The following is a 26,940-nucleotide window of genomic DNA, read 5'->3' on the forward strand; positions in this document are numbered from 1 at the left end:
ACTCACTGTAATTTCAATTTCAGTTCAGACTTTGGTGCAGCGGATGTGCAAGGTTTATGCAACACACTGCATTCAATTATTCTTTACATTTGTTTCTTTCTGCAACACGTAATTATATTTATTTTATTTCAAATATAATAAATAAAATAAACACTATTAAAAAAAATAGAAATTAAAAGTACATTTAATTCTGAACTCACACTTTATATATGTTTTACAACAAATGTCGCTATTGAATTTTCTCACTTCTATAAAAATTGTATACAATATTTTATCTTGCAAGGATTGATAAAGATTCAATCCCTTGCGATTCAAGTTCTTAACAATAAAAATCTATATGAAATTACATAGATTTCAATTTCTGCCGCGATATTCTAATACAGCGTTTTTTTCGCAAAAGGAAAAATATATTCAAGAATGGAAAATAAAATTGTTATAGAAACTGCAAAGAAAATATAATCTCGCATGCAGTGCGATACGTCGTAATATATGTACGTGTTGTATGTATGTGAATTTGTGTACAGTGATGTGCGTGTATGTATAAATCACAAAAAAAATCGAAGGAAGAGGAAAAGAGAGAAACGGAAGGAGAGAGAGGGAAAACATAAAAGAGTAAACTACACGATATTCGCCTTACCGCTAGCACCATTTTGCGGTCGATTCCTGTTGCGAACCCGTATTACTGTTTTAGCTTAGCTCCGGCAACGGGTATCGCGCGCGCGATCGACGGCAGCAGACAGGCACTAGCTATACAGGCGATCGGTTAACTACGCGATAACAAGAAAGAGGTAACACTATTGGAATGAAGCTTATCTCGTATGTTTGCGAACTAGTCGGTTTATTCGTTCATTCGTTCATCCGTCCGTCCGTTCGTTCGTTCGCGCGCGCGCGCGCGCACGCGATCGCTCGTAAGTTTCTCCTCAGAGTAGCCTCTCTCGCTGTCTCTTACCGCGCCGGTTCGATAACAAGCGGCAGGGATCACACAGTATGTAATGTTCACGATGAGAAATCAATGGCGCGAATCGATTCGTTAGCAATGGCCGCACGTACACTACGATGCCGACACCACTCAGCTTTGTTTCCCGATACGTACGGAATAAACGCGAAACGATAATCGCTCGTACACAGTTGCAACAAGGCGTAGGGTGACGCGGTACGTTATGGCGCGGCGCGTTAGCGAGCGTTGCAAACTTAACATAGATATGAAAATACGCAGACCGTTTCTCTATGTTCTTCGAGCATACGGGGATAAAGAGTACGCGTTCCTGTCCCTTTTATTATTATCAAAGAGAAATGCGAATTACCTGCGCGAAATCTTGCTCGAGATCGTCGGCGTACAAATCAATGTCACCGTCCGCCATTTTACGTACACCGACGCTGACTGGCTCACTGCAGCTGCGACTCGGTAGAGGCGCCACCGAACTATCATTTATGCCGGTATCGCACTAGCGATTGAAGATTGCGTCTGTGTTCGCATTTGCGTCTTTTGACCAATCGAAAAGAACCTGTTGAGCAGGTTCGTTTTCATTCAAGGGATGCAAACGTGAACGCAAACGGAATCTCCAATCGTTAGTATGACACCGACGAGATACTATTAAAGACCGTCGACTCTGGGCAAATTTTCGACGGTATAAAAAGGGCTCGGAGGTAATTGAAGAACCCTGACATTATCAACAATGATATAAATTTGCTATTATTAACAAAAATATTTGGCTCATACATTATTAAATTTATGATTTTTTATTACATAAATGTTCTATAAACAAATATGCATACTTGTAAAGCTGCAATATCCTATATATTGCAGAAAAATTATAATTTTTTCTCTGCAGTTATCATCTCTGTTGATAATCAAGCTTTAACGATAACACTGAAATTACAATTTTACAGAAAAATTGAGTATTATTGAGTTTTAAATGCATAAATACATCTACTAAACTAATAAATCATAAAATTAGTACATCAGTTTTTAACTCTTAATTACTTCAATATTCACAGGAACGAGAAAGGATGTCTTTTATCGGTCTTTAATAGTATTGATGCGTGTTCAACCCGAGCGGATTTGTAAGAACCTAGGTTGGATTAATGACGTTGTATGCTCTTCTATTGGTGAAATATGTAACGTCAACCAATAGTAGAACATAATCCAATCCAAATGGGAGCAAATCCGTTCGGGTCGATAATGCTATATGATTTACATCGATGTTATGAAACTGGCCAATCACAGTCCATTCTTCAGAAGAATAGCTATGATTGGCTATCAACATAACATCAATGGGCGCATTAATGCTTACGTTCAACGGACTCAACTGCTATTGAAGTATATTTTTCTAGATCTAAAATACTGATTGGATGATCTAAAAAAATTGATATATTAATTTGCAATGTATGATATAATACATAAAAACACAAAAATAAGTAAAGTAGTAATTAATAATTTAATTAATTGTTATGACATCAGTAATTAAAAAGTAAGCTTTATCTTTAATTTTAATAAATAAAATAAATTATAAGATTAAATTACTAGAAAAAAATGTTGTGATTTTTTTTGTTCTTATTTTCTCCATTGAAAATAGAAACTGCTGAATCTGAAACTTAAAGATGAATATTAAACAAACACATATTATTTTAGTAAATTTTCTTCCATACGCAATTAGACAATATCTATATATAAAAATAATGGTTTTTTTTTAATGCAGAGTGTCTCGTTTTTCCCACAGAAACTAGCTACATATTCTCAACTTGAAATAGAGTTTCAACGAAGAAAAACCGAGTCAATCTGTAGAGGCCTTCCACCACCCTCGTCAATTATAATCAATGGTCATCTTTTATTTATATACATACTGTAAAATGGGATAATTTTGTTCCAAATTTTGATAATATACAAACACCACAGAATCAGAATATAAAGCATTTTAAATACTTCTTAAAAACGTTTTAAAATGCTTTACGTTCTAATTTTGGACATGCATGCTATTATATATTCCTGAAATTTTTGAGTTCAACATTATTCCGACTAGATCAAAGTCATCCCATTTGACGGTACTTAAAAAAGTTTTATTATTTATTATTTTTTTATAATTTATTTTACAATAGAAAATTATATACAATATACAATTACAATTTTATTTAACAAATGTAACAAATATTCGTGTATTAACTTAAAATAATATATAATACATGTAATACAATATAATATACAATTATAATATTATCTTATATTTTTATTATAAGATAATATTATATTAACAAAATGTTACAAATAAAATATAAGTTCAAAATGCGTGCATTTTAATTCACAAATATAAGATAATACATAATTTTACATAATACGTTTATACATAATTTTATATAATATTAATAATTTTTGCGATACAATAATTTATACCTAATTCCTAATCTTGTATTTTTCCACGTAAACAAACTTCTATACAAATATATACAATCCGCATTGTAAATAAATAAATTTTTTAAAATCATACAATTAATTTGTATTCCATTATTTATAGCAGTTATGCTCTCCCCTCTTTAATTAATCATATCCCTATCTATCTGTATTCTTATTTTTTGTTTTCAAAATTTCTTAAAATTATAAAATTAAGTTTCTTTATTATCGAAAATTTTACCCCCATATTCCTATTTACCGTATTCTTATTTCCTATCTATCTGATTTTATCTAATTGTTTCTATCTACTTGTACCTTTTTTATCTAATATATTTTAATTTAGTTTCGATCGGGATTACGCGAAATTAGAAACGCGCATTTAAATTTACATAGCGACCGTTCGAAGATTTTATGAACAACTTAATTTATGCAGAAAAATGTGATTAATTATTAGGAGGATTTAATTTATGGGAATTAAATTATCATTTTATTATAGAGAGTTTTATTTAAGCAAATTTGTGATTTAATTGGAATTTAAATTTCCGATTACATACATAACCGCATGTATGCAGGGAAACCTTATAGGCTTATCCTTATGTACCTTGTATACTTTAATTGGTATTACATACCAAACTACCATACAAAATAAATAAACAATTTAAAAAGTAAGAAAACAAATTATCCTTCCAAATATTTCTCTGGTGAAAATTTTTCTCATAATTTTTATACGAATTGGAACATTTTTCAGAAATACTTAGAAATATTCGAAAAGTTTACATCTTCTCTCAGAATTTTTTATATAAATAAATTCTGAAATATTCTGAAATTTCTCATCCCATAAATAAAAAAAAATTTTTTTTAATTTTTTAAAATTTATAACATTTTATCAGAAATTATACTTACAAAATATCTTAAAAGTTTTACGATATTTCATAATTAACATAAACGAAAAATGCTGAGAAAAGATGTAGATTTTCTAAGAAATGTTCTGTTTTGTATAAAAAATATGAGAAAGTTATAAAATTATAGAGAAATTCTGAAAAATTATATAGAAAATTCTGAGAAAAATTTTCACCAGGGTTAGCTTACTTTTATATGTATATTTTTTTTAAACTTTGATTGGTGTTACACACACCAATCTACCATCAACCCCTTATATAGATCCTCTATATCATATCATATTTATATACGAGTAGATTCTTTATATGCTAAATATATCACATATTCCAATAAGTATAACTTTAGGATATCTATGATGTATTTTAGATACATCTGCTGTGTGGAACACAGCAGTGTCTAACCACGTCCTATGATATTCCGGTAAATCAGCGAAATAACCTAATCGCAATCATATTAAATAAATAATCAACAATTTAAAAAATAAAAAAACTCGCGATTTGCGAGCAAATTTGCCCTCCCGAAAGTAATTACCCTCCCAAATATTTAGTTTACTATTACCTTTGAAATTTTGATTGGTGATACACACCAACCTTTATACCTTCAACCTTACACAGATCTTCTTTGTCTTCTTTCTTCTGGCCAGATTGAACCCACCTTTCGTTGCTCCTGGCCTTATATTCTGACTCCATATGCCAGAAATCGACAACAAGGAGAAATACTCCTTTTTGCTACCAGCTGTAATCATCGCTGGCAATAAGCATAAGCTTTTACGCTTCTGTACGATGCGCGAAACACGAACGCGTCGCGAAAGGACCATCACATGAATAATGAAATCAGTTAAATATGAAAACAAACAATTGTTAAAAATATAATAATTCTATTGACATATAAATAAATTTTGCGTCTATTCTTTACTCGCGTTTATTCACAATTAGAAATATGTATCTAATTATAAAATTATAAATTAAAATTTCTATTTAATTAAAAATAAATATAAATTTGAAAAAATCTTTATAATGTTAATAAGCGTTTTGATTCAAAGACACTTTTATCGTAAATATTACAAAATTTAATTACTTAAAAATATAGACTTTATATAATATAAAAATAAAATTTTAATTTAAATAAATAAAATTTTAATCTAAATAAATAAAAATTATTCAATCGATTATCGTCCAATACAACCTAAGGCCCAGTGTATTTTTATCGATGCGAGCGATTTGTTACTGAATTTCATCTCGGAAGCATGCGGAGATGAGAAATTCAGAGAAATAACATAAGATTCGAAAGGGATAATAAATTTCCCTCACGAGTATTAATAAAAATATCTTTTTATATTATTTATCAATTATTAGAATTATTTTATATGCAATATATTATTTCAAAATCAAATATTTGATGAAACCCATCACAATTTTAAAGCAATTACTAGATAAAATTCTTCTATTTTATGACAAAATATATATTGAATCTTACGTCATATTACTATCTACTTTGATTGATATAAAATTTGGTATAGGTTATAAAAGTTTAGGCTAAAGTCAGTGCATTGGGATGAATAATAATTAAGAATCATAAAAAATATCTTCCATAAGAAAACGAAATAAATTGTATAAATTATACTACTCGACATTAAAGTATTTGTTATTATTTCATTATAAAATGTACACGTATAATTACACGGTAATTGAAAAAAATTCTTAAAAACTAATATCTGTTCATATGTCATTATTTTTTGCACCAATTCGTATAAAACTTAATCCTGAATGAATATTTGGGAATAGGATAAATAGGAAAATTAATAAAATAATATTTATTCGTTACACTGTAACGAACTTTTCCACGGTATGATAATCATAGACGATTTCATTTATTTTAATTATTATTTTATGTAAACTTTATATTTTTTAATTTTATGTATTTTATTTAAAAAAGCGAATATTTTATTCTCTTTTATTTTTATTTGCAGATGTATTACTTTAATATTGTATAAAACATGTAAAAAAACGATCATCGAAACAACTACTATTTTAATTATATTTTGAGCTTGACATTTAATTATATTTTGAGCTACTTACAAGGGAACACAACCAAGTGAATCTCTCTTTAAATGAGTATGTTATTCTGGATAAAAATAGGAAACACGTATTTTTTTATACGTGCTGAGTCTATACGTTAAAGGGGTGAAATCATCCCTTGAAAAAAAAATCAGTTTTTTCTTTTAGATTGAATATTGTCGAAACTGTAAGAGATAGAAAAAAATTGCAGAATAAAAATTGGGAATATGTCATTAAGAGTACTTTAGAACTATAATAAAAAATTTTTTTTCTTTATAAATAAATAATTATAAATAAAAAAAAATATTTTTTATTATAATTCTCAAGTATTCTTGAAGCCATTCATTCTGAAAAATTCTACCTCTTACAGTTTCGACGATATTTAATCTGAAAGAAAAAAACCAATTTTTTTTCAAGGGAGGAATTAAACGTGCGATTCAGCACGTATAAAAAAATACGTCTCCCTATTTTTGTCCATAAAGCAACATACTAAAAGCTCATTTTAATCGGAGAGATTTATTTGGTTATATTCCCTTGTTAGTATCAAACCGAGCTTGAGTTGCTTCGTATCAAAGCGTTCACATTTTAACGTATGAATTTACAATTAGTAAACAAAATTTGAACTAAATTGAATAATCTTCCCGAGTTAAATAGTTTTACTCTTATTCTTATAGATAAATTAATAAAATATTGTTTAAAAGCAGTAGCGACATATAGAAATAATTAGAAATAACTCAAACTGGGTGTAACATGACATTATAAATTTAACAGTGCATATATAATATATTCAATAATAAAGAAAGCATCCAGGATTAAGTTTATCCTAATCTGTTCTAACTTATCCATTTTAAGACAACGGATGTATGAAATGCTATACATATATTTATCCGTATATTTTTATTAAATTAATGCATATGTGCATTTATAGATATATAGGATATTCATAAAATTATCATACATCCGTTACCTCAATAAAAACATTAATTCGTCACTCACCAACCCGACGCGCAACAGCGGAGTTCTGCAACGTCGCTACGATGATTCTGTAACAAAAAAATATAAAATTTAAATTATAACAAACCAAGAAGAACATAAACAATATTTTTAAAAAGGGCAAAGTTCTCTTAAAATAATCATATAATTTTCAAAATATATAATTTTTACAAAAATCAAATTTTTTAATTTATCATTGAGTTAGATATTCATAATAAAATAATTATACATTTTTTGAAGCAAATGAATCTTAAAAATTCGTATATATGAAATTTCAAAATAATTTTAAGATAATCCTTTTTCGAATTATGATTTGTAAATTATTGTAAAATAAAACGACTCAAGAAGAAATAGAAGAAAGACATAAGCAAAAAATATTTACCCCAAGGTTGCTCCGCCGGTGCCCGATGCCTCTCCCAGATCTCCTCCTCCTCTCAGAATCGGGTTGACATCCTCTCGCACAGGACACTCGCGTAAAACACTCGCGAATAATATACTATATAAACGCGCGCGGACTATTCATTTATAAAAGTCTTTCGCGCGACACTGCGGCACTCCACGTTTACAAAACCCATGACAGGATTGCTATTTCGATCAATGGAATCAGTACCACACGTCGACGAGTACTTGCGAAACACACGATAAATGCCGAACAAGAGTTAAACCCCACATGAAAGAAGACGAAATCGATCGTACCGAGTCCGTCACCTCTGGTTTACGACTTACATCACGTTTAACATTGACTCAATCATACGCCCTAACTGCTAGTTCTAATGGGACACAAGTGGTGCTGTACCACGAGCGATTCCAAGAGACTGGTAGACGTGACAAGCACCTCTAGTAAGAGAAAAGTTGGTACCATTACCGATTGTCTAACAATCTAGACAATTCAAGAAATGGATTCCAACCTCTCGTCACGAGCTAGCCTTTTACAAGACTACTAGAGCTAGGCTCTGACCAAGTCATATTAAACGTGAGAATCACGTTCGGATGCTGGTAGATAAACGCAGAGAAATGAGCGCCCTGACCAGAGTTATACAACTCCTTTTTGAGCGACCCACCAGGGCGGAATTCTGTAACTCGTTATGCAATCGTCAAGTGCTCATAACGGCTGCACAACCCAGGTACAGAATACAGGCCCAGGGATGAATCCGGGCCAATCGATTGCTTCTTACCGCTAAGGGCCGAACCGTTTGTCGGCAGACAGAGCGTGTCCTCAATTAGCCGACAGCAACAGTAGTTGCTAAACCGCGCGAACACGCACACGAAGTGCGTGACATTACGCGGCCGGCATCACCTCGTGCCCGGAGCACTTGGCGTGAGAGCGTTGCAGTAACCGTGGCCACCTAAGCAACGTCCCAAAGAGAGTTCCGCTTTCCTGTCGGCACATCGAAGATATGATTTCATCGTCGAACTAGAATGCCATTCGAATGGGTTTTGTCAAAAGTCCATTAGTCCGATAACTTTAACGACACTCCCGAGCAAACGCGCGACGCGACGAACCGGCTGCGGTTCGTTCACTTTCAATTAATTCGGCGGACGAGGGTACGTTAGCTTCCCCTTCGATTTTACATGAAAAGAACGATTTTACTCAATATCTAAAAATTCATTTAGATATATCATTCAGATAGATCGGGAAAGTTTTAGATACTTGAGAAAAATTATTCTTTTCGTGTATATCCTCCAGGTACTGAGCCCTCTCACCACGTCAAGGTGTACCCGTGGGAGGGAAAATATCATCTGAAAATGTAATATACAGCGCTATTGTTTATATCTATATTACTATGCAATTGTCGGTTAATATTTAGAAATGAATATCAAACACACGTCAATTCGTCACTATTACGAAATAAATTCAGAGCAGATAAAAGGGCTGAATCATTTATTACGGTAATATGTAAGATATGATTAGAGACGATGGAATGGGCTAGATATTAATAAAAAAGAGGAATATTTCTTTTATTAGCGACAAATAGTTTCAAAATTAATTATTTATACGGATCGTATAACGAAAGATACACAAAACCAAAAATTAATTAAATTATTAATTATATTAATTGTGAAAGTAGGAATCGCATAAATTGCGTTATTTGCATGAAAGTATTTATTAACTGACTAAAGTCACTTTTTTATGACTCGTGTGATACCGTTCAAAGAATAATCGAGAGTTATACTTAAGCGAGACAACAAAATGTTACATTAAACAAAAATAATTGTCATAAAATAGTAATAAAGTCTGTTTTTCCATCGGGTTTTGATTCCAAATGAATGGATCATACAAAATATCTATTCCATGTAATACATAATTATATCATCTCAATCCTTTTATGAATAATTAATCGTGCAAGTAATCGTATATTGTGAGTATTCAAAAAGTACAATATTTCGTATTATATTAATTGTACAGATTGAAAAAGTCATTCGTTACTGAAAAAAATAACTCCTAATTTGTAACGCGTTACTTGTAACTAATAACATTACGCGTTACTCAAAATTTATTAATTTTTTTCAGTAAATAACGCGTAATATACGATTTTTCAAAGTCACTCTTCTTAATTTAAGTACAACCTTCGCGTTTAATTAGTTAGCGTTATCGTCATAAAAAATTGCAACATCTTATCATCAAATCATTTAAAAAGTAACGGAAAATAACTGAAAAGTAACGTTTGCTAACGCTGGCGATTATTAGTTTGTAATAAGTTTATATTACACAAAATCTCGCAAGGTACACAGTATTTTTAATAAAAGATTGACGCCTTGCAATTTTTTGTTACTTTTGAATTGTTGAATTTTGTCATTTAACATTTTACTCCACATTCTTAACCCAAGAAAAGTAATAGGTAAATTATATTCAAATTCACAATGCAATGTATTTGTTACATCCCGCAGTAACAAGTATGAATTACGTACGTTTATGCAATCTATCTGCTCAATGTCGGCAATAGAGAAACGATCTTTATGCTATAATATTAAACTTGAATATGCAACGAGCTTATGCAACGGAACACGACGACACCAATTTCCTTTTGCTCAGGCAAGCTTTTTCATTTAAAAGATAACTGATATGTGCTTGCTTTTCTTGTTCCTGATGTATGCGTTTTAACTTTCAGAAAAAGGCATTAATTCATAAGAAAGTCTCTTCGCTTTCAATAAATTTTAATTATAATTCAGATCTTATAGTGTTTAAAATGCTTCAAAATTTTTAATTTAATTACTCTTTTACTTAGAATTATTGTAATAAAACAGTCTTTACGTTAAGAATATTATATTTTAATTTTATATTGCAATTATTTAATTTTAAATATTTTTTCAATTATCTTCGCAATTAAACTGCAATTAAAATCATTACACTGTAAAAAAATTTGCTGAATTTTAGTAAATATTTTCTTTAATACTCCTAGCGAAATATTTATTAAATGTAACATATTCATTAGATACAACAACCTTTAATTTTATTCAATTATTATTTATTTTATTTATTTAAATATTTATTTATCGTAAGTAAATATTCCGCTAGGACTATTAAAAGAAATATTTATTAAAATTTAATACATTTTTTGTGTATAGATTCAAAAAGCTCGCATGTAATTGATTTGAATTTGATTTTTTCTTAGCCAAAATATTAAAGGAAGAGAGTTATTACTTATCGCAAAAGTCTCTAATTTTCAACATTATGTTTCGATTATTAAATGTAAAATTAAATCACCAATACAATAAACCAATACAATAAACTTTATCTGAACACGGCTAAATATGGTACAATTTCAATTATCCATTGACTTCTTTTAAAGTTTAGCTTAAAAGAGACCTTTAATTTTTACTTTGTTGTAACAGGAAAATGATAAATGTTTCGTTATTTTACGGAAAAATATATTTAAAAGTGAACAAAGAATTTCTCATTAAAAAGTCATTAACTTCTTTGAAACATTGTAAATACGACTTTTGATATTTAACATTTGACTAAAAAAGAGATTTAGTCATAAAGTCATATTAATTATACTTACTATATAATATAAATAATAACCTCTTTAAAAATATATTTACAATTTTCGAAATAGTTATTTATTTTATTATATCACTATAATTATTTTTTAAATATATATAATTGTAATCACAAATCGATGGTCAGTTTAAATTTGGGGCGTAGTTACTCGTATGTATGTAATTGATGCAGAAGTAAAATGTTTATATCACAAATTCATTGCATCGCAAACTTGCAGCTATCGATTTTTAAATACTATTTTTGTTACAAGTTAAATAAATTTGTTCAATTATGTTATTGAAATATACATATCGCGTAAAATTTTTTATTAACCTATTTGCAAAATAAATTTTGATGTTATAAAAAATATTTGATAGAAGCCACATATATACGTTTAATTTTATCATTAACGAATCTTTATTTTAACAAGATTTTTTACCTAATTAGATATTTAACATAATTTTGCGTTGTGCAGTATTTATCATGTTACGTGTGTATTTTCATATACATATAAATTTTTCTTATAATTTGTTATACAATAAAAAGATGCTATGAAAGATTTGCTATAAACGCGATTTATTGAAAAATTATTTTCAATAAATGCAAAATATTTGTCAAATTTGTTTGCTATATGTGTTAAACAAATTTGACAATTAAATTTTGTAATTCTTACATTCGCAAATGGAATTAGCCATTATGGCTTAGGATTGGCGTGCATAGCAAATTTTCTCCCTCCCCAATATAACAAAATTATTAAATAAAATTAATGTTCATAATGTGAATAAGTAAAAGCGTGTAACAAACCGGTACTTGCAACAAATAATTTGTAGATACAGTGAAAACAAATGTCGGTGCTGAAAACGAATACAATTTAAGATTCTTCTGTCATGGAGATTGATACTAATCTGTTATTCCAATCAATTATTATTAGTAATAGAAGCAATAATGTATCTGCCAGATGGATTTTTATTTACTAGCAATACTAATTACTGTATAGTTATTTTGTTTTTAACAATGAACATCTTAGTTTGTTTTGATATTTGAATACATTTTTAAAAGAAAATTTAATATTCTAAATAAAAAATAAATAAAATGTTCGATTTAACTATTTGTAGAAAAACTGAAAAATAAAATTAATATTTGTAGTACAAATATGTACATACATGCAATCGAAATTTATTTGATTTGCCGCAAGATTAACATGTAGTTATCGTAACCCTTGCATTACGTGCACGCGTGGGCGTACAATGCGTTGCATATGTATAAATTTACAAGCAAATTTGCTTTTCTGTATCATGAAAGGTAACGTATAACGGACAGTTTGTTTATGAAGAAAAGACGAGTTTACTACAGCTTGTTGCGAAGTATGATCATATCGTGTATGCGCGTTAAAACTTAAAAAGCCCTGACGTATTTTTCATCCGAAACTCGGAATTCCTCAAATTAGTTTAATGGAAAAAAGTTCGCACATAATACATTTTATGTACTTTCTGAAACTATCGTTAATCAAACATTAAAATTGACGTACGTAAATCAAATGCCCACATGACTTATAACTTCTCGTATAAAGTTCTTTTTACTGCAATATCTTCGTAACTGACGACACAGATGTACTTTCGTCACTCCACCATTATACTGCGTTTCTATAACAGAAAGCGACTATAAAATAAAAATTACACTGTTGTACTTTAAATATACTCTAAATTTCTTGTAGTGAAATCTCACTTCAAGAGAGTGAAAATACAACCACCCTTGAAAAGAAGTGAAAATATTTCACTTTATGAAAAAAAAATGACCGTCTTCACTCTTTTTAGAGTGAAATCGTTTTTTTTTTTGGCGTGAGATTTTATTCCTTTGAAGTGAAAATCTCTTCACTTTAAAAAAACTGAAAATTGTTACTCTTTTTCAAAAAGTGAAATTTTTATTTTCACTTTCTTGAAGTGAGATTTCACTGTAAGAAATTTAAAGTGTACAAAAATTTAATACTGGCCAATACTCGAAAAACAGTTATTAATTATTTATTTTAAGTATCAAAAACACTGTTGTTCAGTAGTACTCCTAATATTAGTACTCCAAATAAGTACTATCTTTTAGTAATAAATTGACTAGTATTAAATTGGCCAATTAGATTTTTGTAAGGATAGACTGTGAGAGAATAAAAGTGCTTTACCTGTTGCTACTTCCTTCGATCTTCATGAATCATACATTAAAGCTCGATGTATAAATGGAGAGTCGCTTGTTCTGACAGCGTTGTTGTTTCTACGCACAGTGAATTTTTGTGTGATAGATAGACATGATAAATAGGCCGAGAGAGAAGAAGAGATCAGCGCGTCGATATTGTTACCGATGACGTGGAGGCAGCGAGGATCCTCTCGCATCCGCCCCTATGATTATTATTTGTCGAGAGTCATAAATAATAAAGAAGATTACGTAGGTCGGTAGCCGGTGGTGATGGTGTAATTGAATCAAAATAATGTAGAGGTATCGTGTTGTGCGCTGCGACCAATCATAACTCAGGTGAGAATGTCTCCTCCTCACAGATACAGAGAGAGAGAGGACCAATGCGCCGAGGAGAAGAGGGGAAATATGCGCGCCGGGGTGCACCTATATAAAGGGTGTCATCGCCAACCCCAGACACCCATTCCACCAGAAACCACCACCAAACCACGCCGTCGCTATATTCACTGTATTACGTTTTTTTCCATTTTGACACTTACATTTCACGATCTCTCGTCCTCTGCATCGCCCTACGCATCGAGAAGTCTAAAAGTCGACAAAATGGTGAGTGTTTTGTCGCTGTCGTTATTGTGGAGTGAGTGCTTCACCGCGGAGAGATGTGCGGTGATTGTTCCGTGAATTAATCTTCTATAATTGTGTGGATTAACAGCTGAGCTATCTCTTCAACTATTGATGATGATGAAGAATATGTCGAGAAATAGCGAGAAATCAAACGATCTCTGTACATCTTAATATATTTAACAATCGGAAAATAAGAAAGATGCTGTCTTAATTTTTACAAATCATATAATGAGTCACAAATATTTAATTGAATGTTCCGTTGTTTAGTACTTTATTTTATGTACATTGTAATTAATCAGTAATTTACACCCCGAAAGAAATATTCTGCTATTTAGCGGTTCCTTGTTAATGTCAAAGGATTTTTCATTTATATATGACCTTAAGAAGATACTCTGTAAAGTAGAGGAATATAGTATTACCATAAGATGCTGAATTTAAGATTGCAATCCCCTTAATGCTAGAAAAATGTCTTGCATGTACTGACATGTATGCATAGCTACGGTAGCACGTAAATGACAAACTTCTTCTAGCAAATAAGCGTACTGCTAGTATCTTGTTTATCTTTTTTTATTTCAAAAGGCTTTTGTCGGGTTATTATAGAAGAATTTTCTATAGACGAATTTATTTTTAATCATAGCTCACGTTCATAGATCCTCATGTTTATAGATCTACCTTTATTTTTCTTTATTTTTATAGATAAATAATAAATTAGGCGCGTGTTATAAATACACGCGCTTAATTCATGTAAGATTGTTTGCTTAGAGGAAATGCTAAGAGAAATTTCCCCGCTTATTGCCACAATTTTTTTTGTGGATTACGTAAAAATTAAAATGTAATATTTTCAAAAATGTAAAATTTTGACACAATTTAGATACAAATATAGCAGCATATTTCTTTACTAAAAATTTATAATGTGTTAAATTAATACATTCAGCTTCCATTACTTTAACTAATGTTTTAAACATGTTACATTATTTTTATGTTATTTAATCATTTACTCATTGTGTCAATTTAACACTAAGAAATGTTAAATATCAATTTAGTACCAATTATTTCAATTATGTTATGATAAATAACTTGGATAAAAATTCAATAAAAATAACAAGAACCTAAGTTAAAATGTTTTAACAAAAGTACAAAATGTTTTTATTATGTGACATATATATTATTTGTTTAGTTTGTACGCAGGAAATACTTTGCACATTAGACAGATAAAAGGAGAAAGCGGAGAGAGAAAGAGAGGAAAAGAGGGAGAGAGAGAGAGAGAGAGAGAGAGAGAGAGAGAAGGGAAAAGATTTTTAAATTTTATTTGTTTTCATTTTAAATAATGATTCTTATATAAATATATATCAAAGAAAGTGTTTTTTCCAAATTATTAAATGCACTAAAAAGGTTCAAATTTCTTTTTTAAATTCTGTTTTAATAATGTTAATGATTCAATGATTTTAAAAAACAAACAAATAATTTTTATTTTAGAAAAAAAGTAGGATAGAAATTAATTATTCAGAATAATAAAAAATATGTTTAAAATTTGCATTTATAAAAAATTCGATTTTTTAAGCAGTAATATGCATTGTTTTTCGGTAATTTTGTTAGAAATAAAAAACGGACGTACAGAGGTGGATTCCACAAAGGTGGATTTCTTGCGTCACCGAATTTGTCTCCGGTCTTCGTGATAAATCCTCTGTTGCTTTTGTATATTATTTTCCGCTTTCGTGCAATGTTTTTCTTTGAAATATGCTTTCTTATTATTTCAGCTAATTTCCATTTTCATTCAACTATCTTACAGCGTACACATATTTACTTACTATTGAATTGACGTGGCAAGTCTCGTATGTTCCCTTACAATTTTTATAAACTTATCGACTTAATTTTCTCAGATTTATCGTGGAGCCATTTTGTCTTTCTAAACATTCTCATGACATTTCTCTTTCGGATTAATTGATTAAATCACAGCTTAAAAATTTTGATAATAACTAGCTGCTATATTCTATTATATTTAAAAAATAGTAAGATAAAAAGACATCTCTAATTAATTTCCGAGAAAAAAAAATGCGTGGTGTGATAAGGATTCATAATAAAGAAATATTTCATTATATCAACTTTATTTAATTTGCTTTTGAAATGTGTTTGTTTTTATTTCAAAGATTAATATAATAATGTTTGAAGAACGGAAAATGCATTTTCAATATTAACATTTCTATTTCAGAAGATATTCAATGATAGATTCTTTCTTGATTAAAATATTGAAGTTTCATTGTGATTTTTCGCAATTTTTGCAACATATAATATTTTTAATTCAATTAAATTAATTATTTTTAAGTTTAATTAAAATAAAATAAATTCAAAAATCAAAGGATTATGAGCGAGGTAATTGATTTAATCATTGTTTAAAAATCTGTTCAAATGTTAAAACAAACTAAGACATTCATTATAAAAAAGAAATTTCAAACCTTAAAAGATTTTTTTATATGCGTTAATATTATTTTTAGTAAAATTTTTAAAATTAAAATAATGAGAATAGAGCTACGAGCCAAGCAAGGCTCTTGATGCTATATTATTAAAAAAACAAACGGTTTATTAGTTTCAGAGCATACGTTTCGGATTCTCAATATTAAAACAATAAAATTCAAACGGAATTAACTAATCATTTTAATAACAATAAAACATAAAAACATATAATGTAATTATAAGAACAAAAAATTATAAAACCTGTTAACCAAATTTATAGCTATAACTGTGAAATACATTCCAGATTATTAAATCGCTTTGTAGTCGTCAATGGTTGTCTCTGTACTATTTACATATTTTTCGTTTAACTCTGCTGTAAGACAGCAAGCTATGAATTTGATTAATAGATTTTATAATTATTTATTCTTATAATTACATTATATGTTTTTATGTTTTATTGTTATTAAAATGATTAGTTAATTACGTTTAAATTTCATTATTTTAACGTTGAGAATGACCCGATATCGAGGTCGAAACGTATGTTTTAATAAACTGTTGGTTTTTAATAATATAGCGTCTTCCTTATAGGGCTCGTAGCCCTATTCTTATTATATTAATTTTATAAATTTATTTGAGCCTTTTCTTATATTAAAATTATTTTAAAATTTTTATATTTTTGAAAAAAAAATAGTAAAGATAAGGAAACAGAAATAACTACTTCAAAATTCAAGCTTATTCTTTCTGAAGAATAGTAGGTAAAATTAATGCATAAAATATTATTACTTTATATTATAAATAACTAGGTTAATTAATTAAGATTTTTATAATTATATCATTCTTTATAATTATATCATATGTTTGCTTATTGAAAACTATGATTATGTTATTTGTTCATATGTTCGACGTCTTGGGAAAAATTGCATATTATTTCTCTCTATTTTAATCATTAGTTACTTAAAAATATCTTTATTAGTGGAGGTATTAACTTCAAGGCAACTGAAAAATCTGCTATTAATCGTTAACGCGATAGTACCGCTCATTCAATATAAAGTATAACGTAATGAAACGCGAGCGGCGTAAGAATCTGAGTAGTACACATATTAATATTGATGCAGTACAATCTGCGTAAAGTAACAATAAAGATCAGTTAATTAATAAGAGAACTTGCTTATCTGGACTTACATCAATACTCGTATCCCTAAATCGTGGTAAATCTGTAGGTTTTTAACAATACGTGTAGTAAGTTTGTGACGTGATTATGAAGGGCAGTCGCGTACACAGTTAATTAAAGTAATATAAGGCATCACATTAATCTTGCTCAGTACGCCATGATATTGTTAAACAGGATATTAATACAGATAATAAGACGCCAATATAATTTATTATGTGACGCACGTGCGCGTTGGACGCATTCTCTTGAGATATTCTCTTGTTGCATTTCGTAATTCAAGTCAACCTTGATAAATCACATATCGCCCAATAACGTCATTTGGTAATTCTGAAATTTATAATCTGTATTATGAGATTAGATAGACATAAATATGTGACATTTATGTAAGTCTAGTCTACTGCTATGTCTAGTAGTTACAAGTATTTTGTACGCGATGTAAGAGACTTCATTTTCACTTGTTTAGTTACTGTTTTGTACAATATAGAACATACCTATTTTCTTGTTTTCTCAAAAAATAGAAATTAATTTGTTACGTAAAAATTTTAACAATTTACAATTACAGATCTGTGACGTTTATATAAAATATAACTAACTTTCCTAATATAACTTAGTTATTAATATATCTATATATATGTTAATTATTAATATATCTTATATTTTGTTAATTATATTTATTTTACTATTGATGTAATTTCCTTCTGTTTAAATAAATGTGTATGCAAAAAATATTCACCAAATCATTCAAAGAATTGTTCGTTAAAATTTTATTTTATTAAAAATTTGTATTAAACATTATCTTTAAGTATGTATGTTGTTGTTAAGAGAGTAATTTAATCTTTATTGTTAGTAAAGCATTTTCACAGCCAATACTGAAAATATATAATATATACAGATCGTGTCACATATGTATATACTACATATTTTCAGTATTGGCTGTGAAATGTGCAGCCTACTGAAAAATATAAAGTACAAAATATTTTTCAATATATAAATTTATATTTAAATAAATCTAATCTAAAATAATATGTAATAAAAATAATGCGATCTATTGAATGATTATAAATATAAAGATAATAAGAAACACCATTGTCATAGAAAAAAGTAATAATAATGATAGCGGCGTTACAACTAATGCGTTGCTTGCCAACTCTGATGATAATTATTTATAATAACATGTTATTGTCACAAATATTAAAAATTTTTTCCTCAGTATAAAAAAAATTTTGCAAATAATGGGCAAGTTTTATGGAATATAAAATTAAAAAAGATAAAAAATATTGCACGCGATATATATACAGTTTTATTCATACAATTTTTGCAGATCGCACTTTGGGCTTTCATTGTGATGGCATTTCTCTATAATTGGATGTTCGTGTCTTCTTCGATATTGACGCCACTCCAAGACGATAGTAGCTTGAGAATCTTCAAGGAATCGCCGAATGAATTTGAATATGTGATAAAAAGACATGGCATCAATGAGCGTAAAGAAAATACCGAAACTAAAGAGAGACGCAGCACTATGGGTTCTTCCTTCATTAGATTCGGACGCAGTCAGTCTGCCTTCAATCTCGCCGATAATTCCGTCTTCGACGAAGAAACTGATTCAATGGTCAGCAGGCATCCCCGATGGAAGTCGCCAGATATCGTGATCAGATTCGGTCGATCTAACTTCAAGGCTGTCAACGATGGACAACTCAAACGCGGGCGAAATGATCTCAATTTTATCAGGTAACCATCTTGTCGTATTTTTGACTTCCTAATATCGAAATGTAAAGAAGAGTTGCCTGGATGGATATAGTATTCTAAATTACATCTCATAAATTTTGTTTATTAATGAAAATATAAACAATGTGTGTATATAAAGGAAAGTCATTGGTATCGAGTCATATCACTCCATTTTTTGAGTAATATTTCTAAAATAAAAGCTAAAAATAAAACTTTAGAAATATAACTTTAGGAATAGATATATAAACGCAAACTAGAAAGTGTCTTTTATTAGATAATGTAGCAGTTTTTTATAATTCAATCATTTATTCATATAGCGCAACATCCCAAAGTCGGGATAGAGCCTATCTCTTGTATGCACGTACGCATGCAGGTTGTGATATGACCCTTTGCTATGGGGAACCCCTAGCATGGTAGACACGCGCGGTCCAGTCTTAATAAATTAATAAATTCATAATTTTTGGATCTCCAAAGTAGGCAAATAATTTTATGAATTTTTTAAAGCGACATTGTAAAAGAAATAAAAAACCTATTTTAAGTTCTTAATTCTATACATATTAAATTAAATAAAAAATTTTTCTACATATTATATTGAAGCAAAATGGCAGCGCTGAAGTCTTTCTATGCTTGCTATTCCAAAGTTTTGTTTAGCAGTTAGCAATAAAATTGTCGTTATAGGGTGCTTCCGCAACCTGCACATCAGTTAGTCGGGTTGCCTATCTGCCTATGGGCAGGGGCATGCTTTATTAATGCAGAATAAGATTAGATCGCGAGTTCGGCGGGGAGACAAGAGAAATTGAATTTTACATTCTGGTATAGTGTAAAATTCAATAATATGTATAAAATATGTATTTAATAATACAAATTATAATACATATTTATAGTTATATATTTTTAAATATTTATTAAGTTTCACTTATGTTAGATAAAGTCAGATATTATTTGTATCATTAACTCCATATTTTATATCATATTATTGAATATTACACTATACCAGAATGTAAAAAATTCAATTTCTCTTGTCTCATTCTCCACCGGATCTAATCTTATTCTGCGTTACCAGTAAAGCATGCCCCTGCCGATAGGCAGATAGGCAACCCGATTTACTGATGTGTGGTTGCGGAAGCACCCTGTACACATAGCCTTAGAATAAAAAATTAAACTTTTTCATGATCTGAGAGAAAAACTTTGGGTATTTGTAACTGTAATTACATATTACTATATAATTGTAAGTATTATTGCTATAATTAATAATAATAACCATATGTATAGTTCTAGTAACAAATGTATATAGTTGACAACCTAAAATGATTACAATCATAGTTATTATAATAATAAAAATGATTTAAAATTACTATAACTTAACAGTTGTTTTATAGGACAACCATATTAAATATTAATATAAAGTTATAGTAATTTGATGAAAGTCCTGATAAAAAGTCTCGACAGACACGACCCCCAATAATCGTTTGATCTCTATGAAATTCCACTTTCTAAAACTGGCTAATATCACAATATTTTATTTATGACAAATACGATGCATTCCTATGTCATTATTTGCATTTTCTAGATACATATCTAAATAAAAAGTTATAAATGCACAAAATAGAAAACGCTCATTAATTGCAAAGCAATAATATAGACTAAATGATCAAATACGAGCAAATTTAGATGCTTAAAATAGTATTTTTTAATAACCTAATAAAATCATATACATACGTTTCGACTCATAGAACTTTCTGCAATTTAACGATACGCAAAATAGTAGATAAATTAACATTAATTTCATCAAATCTCATTTAAACATGTTATATCTATAAATGTAATAACAAATTATATTTTTTAACATTAATAAAAGCTGATTATTTCTTAAACTTCTTTCATTAATAACTTTTTGACGATCCACGAGTAACGGCTAAGACCTGTTCGAAAACACTCAGAATTATGATCTTGACAATATATGTCAAGATCATCGGGTGCCTCAATAGTTTTACCCACGCAAAAGTCAATAAGAATTTGGAATGATTAAATAAATTTTGCTTGAAATAGGTTTGGTCGTAGTGTACAAGTCGTGCCGGCTTCTCTCAATTTATCTGCGGTGTGTTCGGAGCTTATGTCAAACATTGTGATCAGCGGCACGAAATTACATCCGGATGTGTCGAGATTTCTCCGTCTTTGCAACGGCCTGAACAAGATAACCGATGAAATCAGTTTGGACGCCTCAGAGCATCAGGATAGCCCGAGTCGTCACGAGTAGGCCTGCTTGCTGTTATCCGAGCTTGTCCGAGATCCGAGATCGTCCCATGCGGATTCGTCCTGTGGATTCGATGTCGAATGTCAACGAGGATTCGTAGTGTTCCAGTTTGTCGAATCAATTTGACCGCTATGACCGAATTGCATTTGGCTTTGAGATGACGACCGGATCGCGTTACTATCAGCGCGGATTTATACTTAAATGGATCTCTCGCACGTCGATTTGTCAAACAATTTGAAAATGATTACTCGATTGTTGCAATACTGCGAAGAAACAATAAGATCTATTTGAATAAGATTCTCTTCTATTCCTTATTCCTTTGTTAAGTCGCAGTGTCACAAATGTCACGAGTCACGAAATGCTAATCTATATTAAATTTTTTAATATGTGAACTCGTTGCGTCTTTCTTGAAAATAAAAATCAAAACAAGCAAATTATATTTTTTTTAATTTTTCATATAATTACCATACTTGTTGTTCTAATATATTTATAAGTGATTATTATCTATCTTTTTTACGTATATAGTTGGAAATTTTTAGTTAACCGTAACACATTTTAAGGCCAATTTATATATCACGTAGAACAAAGATAGCAGATCACAAACTAGAAACTAACTTAACGTATTTTAATTATAATAGTTTACAGAACGCAGAACGTAGGACGCAGAAAGTTAGGTGAACTTCAACTTTCGGGTTCTGCGTCCTGCGATCTATTATAATCTGAAATACGTTTCACTTGCGACCTGCGACTTGCGTTTTGCGTGTTATATACTTGGCTTTATGTGTCCTAAATAATCCATTTTTTGTGTTAATTTAATACAAGATGAATACATTAGGAAGTGACACAGATATTATGTAAAAAATGTAACGCTGACATATTTGTAAGCAAATTAAAAAGATATTTCTTCAGAAAAAAATAATATTTGTTATATTAAATTAGCACACTTAAGTAAATTTAATATTTATAATATGTCAAATTAATACATTTTATTAATTTATTTTAGAATTTACGTTTAAAATATTTTATTATTTATATATTATTTATTTATTTATTTATTTATTCGTTAATATGATATAAATTGTATTGTGTTATTTTAACACAAAATATTGAATATTAATTTAACACACAAAATATTTAAATAATACAATCACATTGTGTTAAATTAACACTTGAATATTTTAAAAATTTGGCACAAAATGTAAAAAATATCAATTTTAACACAAATATAAAATATTTTTTATTATGTACTTGTCTAGATTTTATGTATTATATAATTATTTCTTTTATTTAGTTCCATGAAAATATTTTTCAATAGCGAGAAGTGATGCTCAATTATCCATTTTAATTTCTATTGTTTTTCTTGCAAATGCATTAAAGGATTAAATGAATTTCTTGTGTATTTTGTTGTATTACCCTTATCCTATCTCCTAATTAAATATATACAGTTTCATTTTTTCTAAAAAAAGAACTACCATTTCTCTAAATTTTATTAAGTGCTAAATAAACAATTAACGCATCCGCAAGCTGATAGGAAATGGCGAACCATAAATCTCATATCGGATACCGCGCTGTACATCCCGCGCTGTACACCTGTTTTCTTATTAATTTAATGTATACACAAACTTGACGATTTGTCGTCCCGAAAATGTCATTGACTGCGTTCAGCAGAACGTTTATTTTGCAACTGTTAGAAATTTTTTTCGCGCTGGTTGAATTATACTTTAAGAGCTAGAGAAATGCAGTCCCATGTCAGCAAACAATCATAAAACGATTGCAAAACTGTTGCGTTCTGCTGAACGCATCTAATGTAACCGTAAATTCATATTCAAATTGTGCGCTTTTTTGTCATTTCCGCAGCAGGTAACAACCAATTTAGGTGGATGTACTAATAGTACACAGAAGATCCTAGAAATCATCGCTAAATGTACAGCATGGCATGAAATGTTGCTATTTGAATATCTAAGAACTTAAACATACGTCAAAAATAGTGAATTGCCAATTTTTAGACTTTTTGATGGCAAAATATTAAGAAACAATGTGTTGCATACAATATTGGCTCATTTTATATCCAGCTATCTTCATTTGATTTTTCTATTCCATAACTTTTTGCTGTCCTTTTTACAGCTAATTGAAGATGTCTAAGAAGTTCGTCGCAAAAAGTTATTAAAGAGTTTCTCTAGTTATCCAAAAATCCAAAAAGAGAACAAAAATGTTGGTAAATGTACCGAACAAGGGATCCCATTTAGTCGATAATACAAACGACCTTAAGGATTATCAAAGAGTTATTTATATCACTACACTTTTTGTCAATTTATACGCGATTGTCTTTTATGTAATTTTATATATAATATGTGTACATTCAACCAAATTCACATTGTAAGTTTCGCATGTTGCATAAACAATATGACTGTTAAATCCAGCTTAGGCTTATGGTATAAGTATTTCCACATAGTACAATATTACAATAACATTGCAATATATAAAAAATATTACATATTACAGTATATTATCACAAAAATATTACTAATATATTACAGTATATTATCACAAAAATATTACTAATATATTACACGTTGATAAATAACATCGAAATATCACAGTGCAAGATGACTAGTTTACAATATATATTCGCACATATGCACATTTATACGCGCGCGTGAAACAAGAGAGAGAGAGAGAGAGAGAGAGAGAGAAATACAGACTTCTTTCCCTTTTTCTTCTCTTTCTCTATTTTCCCTTATCTTTTGTATTTTTTTATTATATAAATATCTTATATAGACACCTTAATTCGCAAATATACATTTTTATGTTGCAATATGTCGAATATATTTTTTTTATTGCGGTATAGAAAAAAATTTCACATTATAATATACTGTACGTATTTCTCGTAATTAGTTTTGTCTTTCTTTGTTGTATTTATTTCTTAAATTATTATGAATGCATCGCACTAAACACAGTAACAAAGCCATATCATCAGAGGAGGTGGGAATAAATAATCAATCATACGAGTGACGGAAAATATGAAGAAGAATGAACTAAAACGCGTTGGCGGCATACAAACTTGGGATTTAATCTCTATTCGCTGTCACAAAACTCTCGCAAGCCATTATTTGGGGAATTAGACAGCAAGAGAAACACGTACTCGCTCGCTATCCGCATATATCCTGTGATAACGCCAATGCTATACAATACTAGACAATGTGGTAACTCTCTGTGTGAGTCCGACTGAGTTCTTTTCTTTCAGTACACGACGCCTCGCCCTCGTACTTAATCCGCACCCTGAAAATTGATCCGCCTGACACAATGTCGTAAGGTTTCGTCGAATTGCACTAGATGTGATCGTTACAGTCTGCGTCTGACATATTTCGCGCAAGCATATCGACATCGATGTGAAAAAAATACGTAAGTACATTGTTTCGACACATCCCTACAAAATGGTCGAACTCGAAAAAGGATGGTAAAAAATATCGTTTTTCCCCTTGGAATTTTCTGTAAATTTTTACGGAATTTTTACAGAATATTAATTAAAATTTAGAGATTTTTCATAGAAGTTTTTTTTTAAAAGCATTTATTTGGCATAATTACTATATTATACTGTACTTCTAAATAGCCAAAAACATGGAACTTTAAAAAAAATTTAAAAATCAATTTCGGATAAATAAAAAAAATTTAGTTGCTGAGAATAATTGAAAAAAACATTTGGTGATTTGAGAGCATTCAGCATTCCAATTCTAAAATTATGAAAATTATATATTCACGGCCGTTTATAATTTTACAAGTGGGAAGAAGCATTTTAAGTGAGAAAAGCATCTTATAATTTCAACCGCTTCAGTTGTCTGTTCAGCGTGCATAAATATTTCTTTTCAACGACACGTTAGAGGAAAATGGATCCGTCAGAGTCTCAGCAGGATCTACTATCTAACGAGATGAGACCGCCGTCGGTGCAATCGTTACAGATACATAATATTGACTATATTCTTGGCCCAGTCGAGAAACATTTCCTGCTTAGCGCAGAACGAGGTGATTGTGCCACTGTCAAAAGGTAATCCTGAATTTTTCTGCATTAATATCCCTTTAAGGATATTCTGGGCACGTAAAATAATCTTGTTCTTGGAATAAACTCTTTTTGTTACCGCGATGTAGATCAAATATGTAATTATGTGAAATATGTAATTATGTGAAACATTATGTGGAGAGAGAGAAAGAGATACATGGAAAAAACAGTGTGGTTGGTCTATATACTGCAGAAATATCTGGTGATATCGATCAGATTAAATAATAAAATACGGAACAACTATTATGTGATTGCGAAGTAGTCATAGAAAGGTTGCTACACTTTTTTCTCGATAGATTTCGAAACTCAACCTTGCTCATAGAATGGTTGAATGAATTGTAAATGGTTAGATCTATAAGTAAGTACCAATCACTCGATGAACAAATTGCATTTTAAAACCCATAAAAAAAAGTATTGCAACTTTCCTGTGATCGGCAACTTTCCTGTACAATGATTGAATATCAAGTTGCAATAATCAGTCTGTTTCTTAAATATTCAACCACGAATATTTTAATGACAACTGCATCATTTGATTTGTTTAAATAAATTACGTTGATGCGATGAAAAGACTAAAGATTAATATCTCACGGTCCACACTTTTTTAACCAGATTCGTATTCATTATTTCGTATAAAAACGCGTTGAATGTGCCTAATTTTGTCAAAATCAGTGAAGAAAATAGAGAATTCTTGAGTATTACTAACTTTTTTATTATACACATATCTTCAAATAATGCGATAAAAATGACAGTTTTATGCGTTTCTTGCAATGCTCATCCGTAGCGTAACGGAACGACGAGAAGCCGATATGACGATATAACTTTTCACGTTGGACGTCTATGTATGCACGGGAATACAAATGACTTAACACTCGAAGTTGCATGCGTATCGGAAGAAACATGAGAAGGAATGAGAAAGCATGTTAAGGCATTTGTATTCCCGTGTGTACAATCATTGTGGAAGTAATATTACTTCCATCATGTGTACAACGCGTTTGCATTTGTATGTCGTAGACCGCTTTTGCATTTGCGATTTGAGAAAACATATACGATTCGAACTACGCACACAACTAGATATATATTCCTCAACCAAGTTTTGGTTATCACTGTCATATCATGCGTAATTTATCAAATGTGTCTAACGAGTAATTTAATATTGTTGAGCGATGGGA

At 29.8% G+C, this 26,940-nt stretch overlaps 3 protein-coding genes across 10 annotated transcripts in view; 2 read left to right on the forward strand and 1 right to left on the reverse strand.

Annotated features, from left to right (window-relative positions):
* LOC108752537 (cleavage and polyadenylation specificity factor subunit CG7185) overlaps positions 1-1,374 on the reverse strand; it is a 15,316-nt gene extending 13,942 nt beyond the window's left edge. For 3 of the 7 annotated variants that reach the window (XM_018493446.1, XM_018493400.1, XM_018493393.1), the window contains exon 1: positions 1,305-1,368. In XM_018493446.1, coding sequence (XP_018348948.1) covers positions 1,305-1,361 — 57 coding nt within the window. In that variant the 5' untranslated portion in view covers positions 1,362-1,368. Of the gene's footprint in view, positions 1-6; positions 100-637; positions 708-1,304 lie in introns of those variants that run through there. The other 4 variants (XM_018493428.1, XM_018493418.1, XM_018493410.1 and 1 more) reach the window with 4 other exon arrangements.
* Positions 715-22,142, forward strand: LOC108752566 (FMRFamide-related peptides-like). 2 transcript variants are annotated; one of them, XM_018493458.1, is made up of 4 exons: positions 715-788; positions 13,858-14,098; positions 19,060-19,466; positions 21,513-22,142. In XM_018493458.1, the coding sequence occupies exons 2-4, from the start codon at positions 13,904-13,906 to the stop codon at positions 21,718-21,720; spliced, it is 810 nt and encodes a 269-aa protein (XP_018348960.1). In that variant the 5' UTR covers positions 715-788; positions 13,858-13,903; the 3' UTR covers positions 21,721-22,142. The 2 variants fall into 2 exon arrangements, with proteins under 2 accessions (XP_018348960.1, XP_018348971.1); XM_018493469.1 differs by lacking the exon at positions 13,858-14,098 and having other exon boundaries at positions 757-788.
* Positions 22,143-25,601: 3,459 nt separating this feature from the next.
* Positions 25,602-26,940, forward strand: part of LOC108752530 (transient receptor potential protein-like) — an 11,291-nt gene continuing 9,952 nt past the window's right edge. Inside the window, exon 1 of the mRNA XM_018493382.1 lies at positions 25,602-25,759. Within this exon, the coding sequence (XP_018348884.1) occupies positions 25,602-25,759 (158 nt within the window). The remainder of the gene's footprint in view (positions 25,760-26,940) is intronic.

The sequence above is a fragment of the Trachymyrmex septentrionalis genome, unplaced genomic scaffold (genome assembly GCF_001594115.1).
Source record: "Trachymyrmex septentrionalis isolate Tsep2-gDNA-1 unplaced genomic scaffold, Tsep1.0 scaffold112, whole genome shotgun sequence".
Taxonomy (NCBI): Eukaryota; Metazoa; Arthropoda; class Insecta; order Hymenoptera; family Formicidae; genus Trachymyrmex; species Trachymyrmex septentrionalis.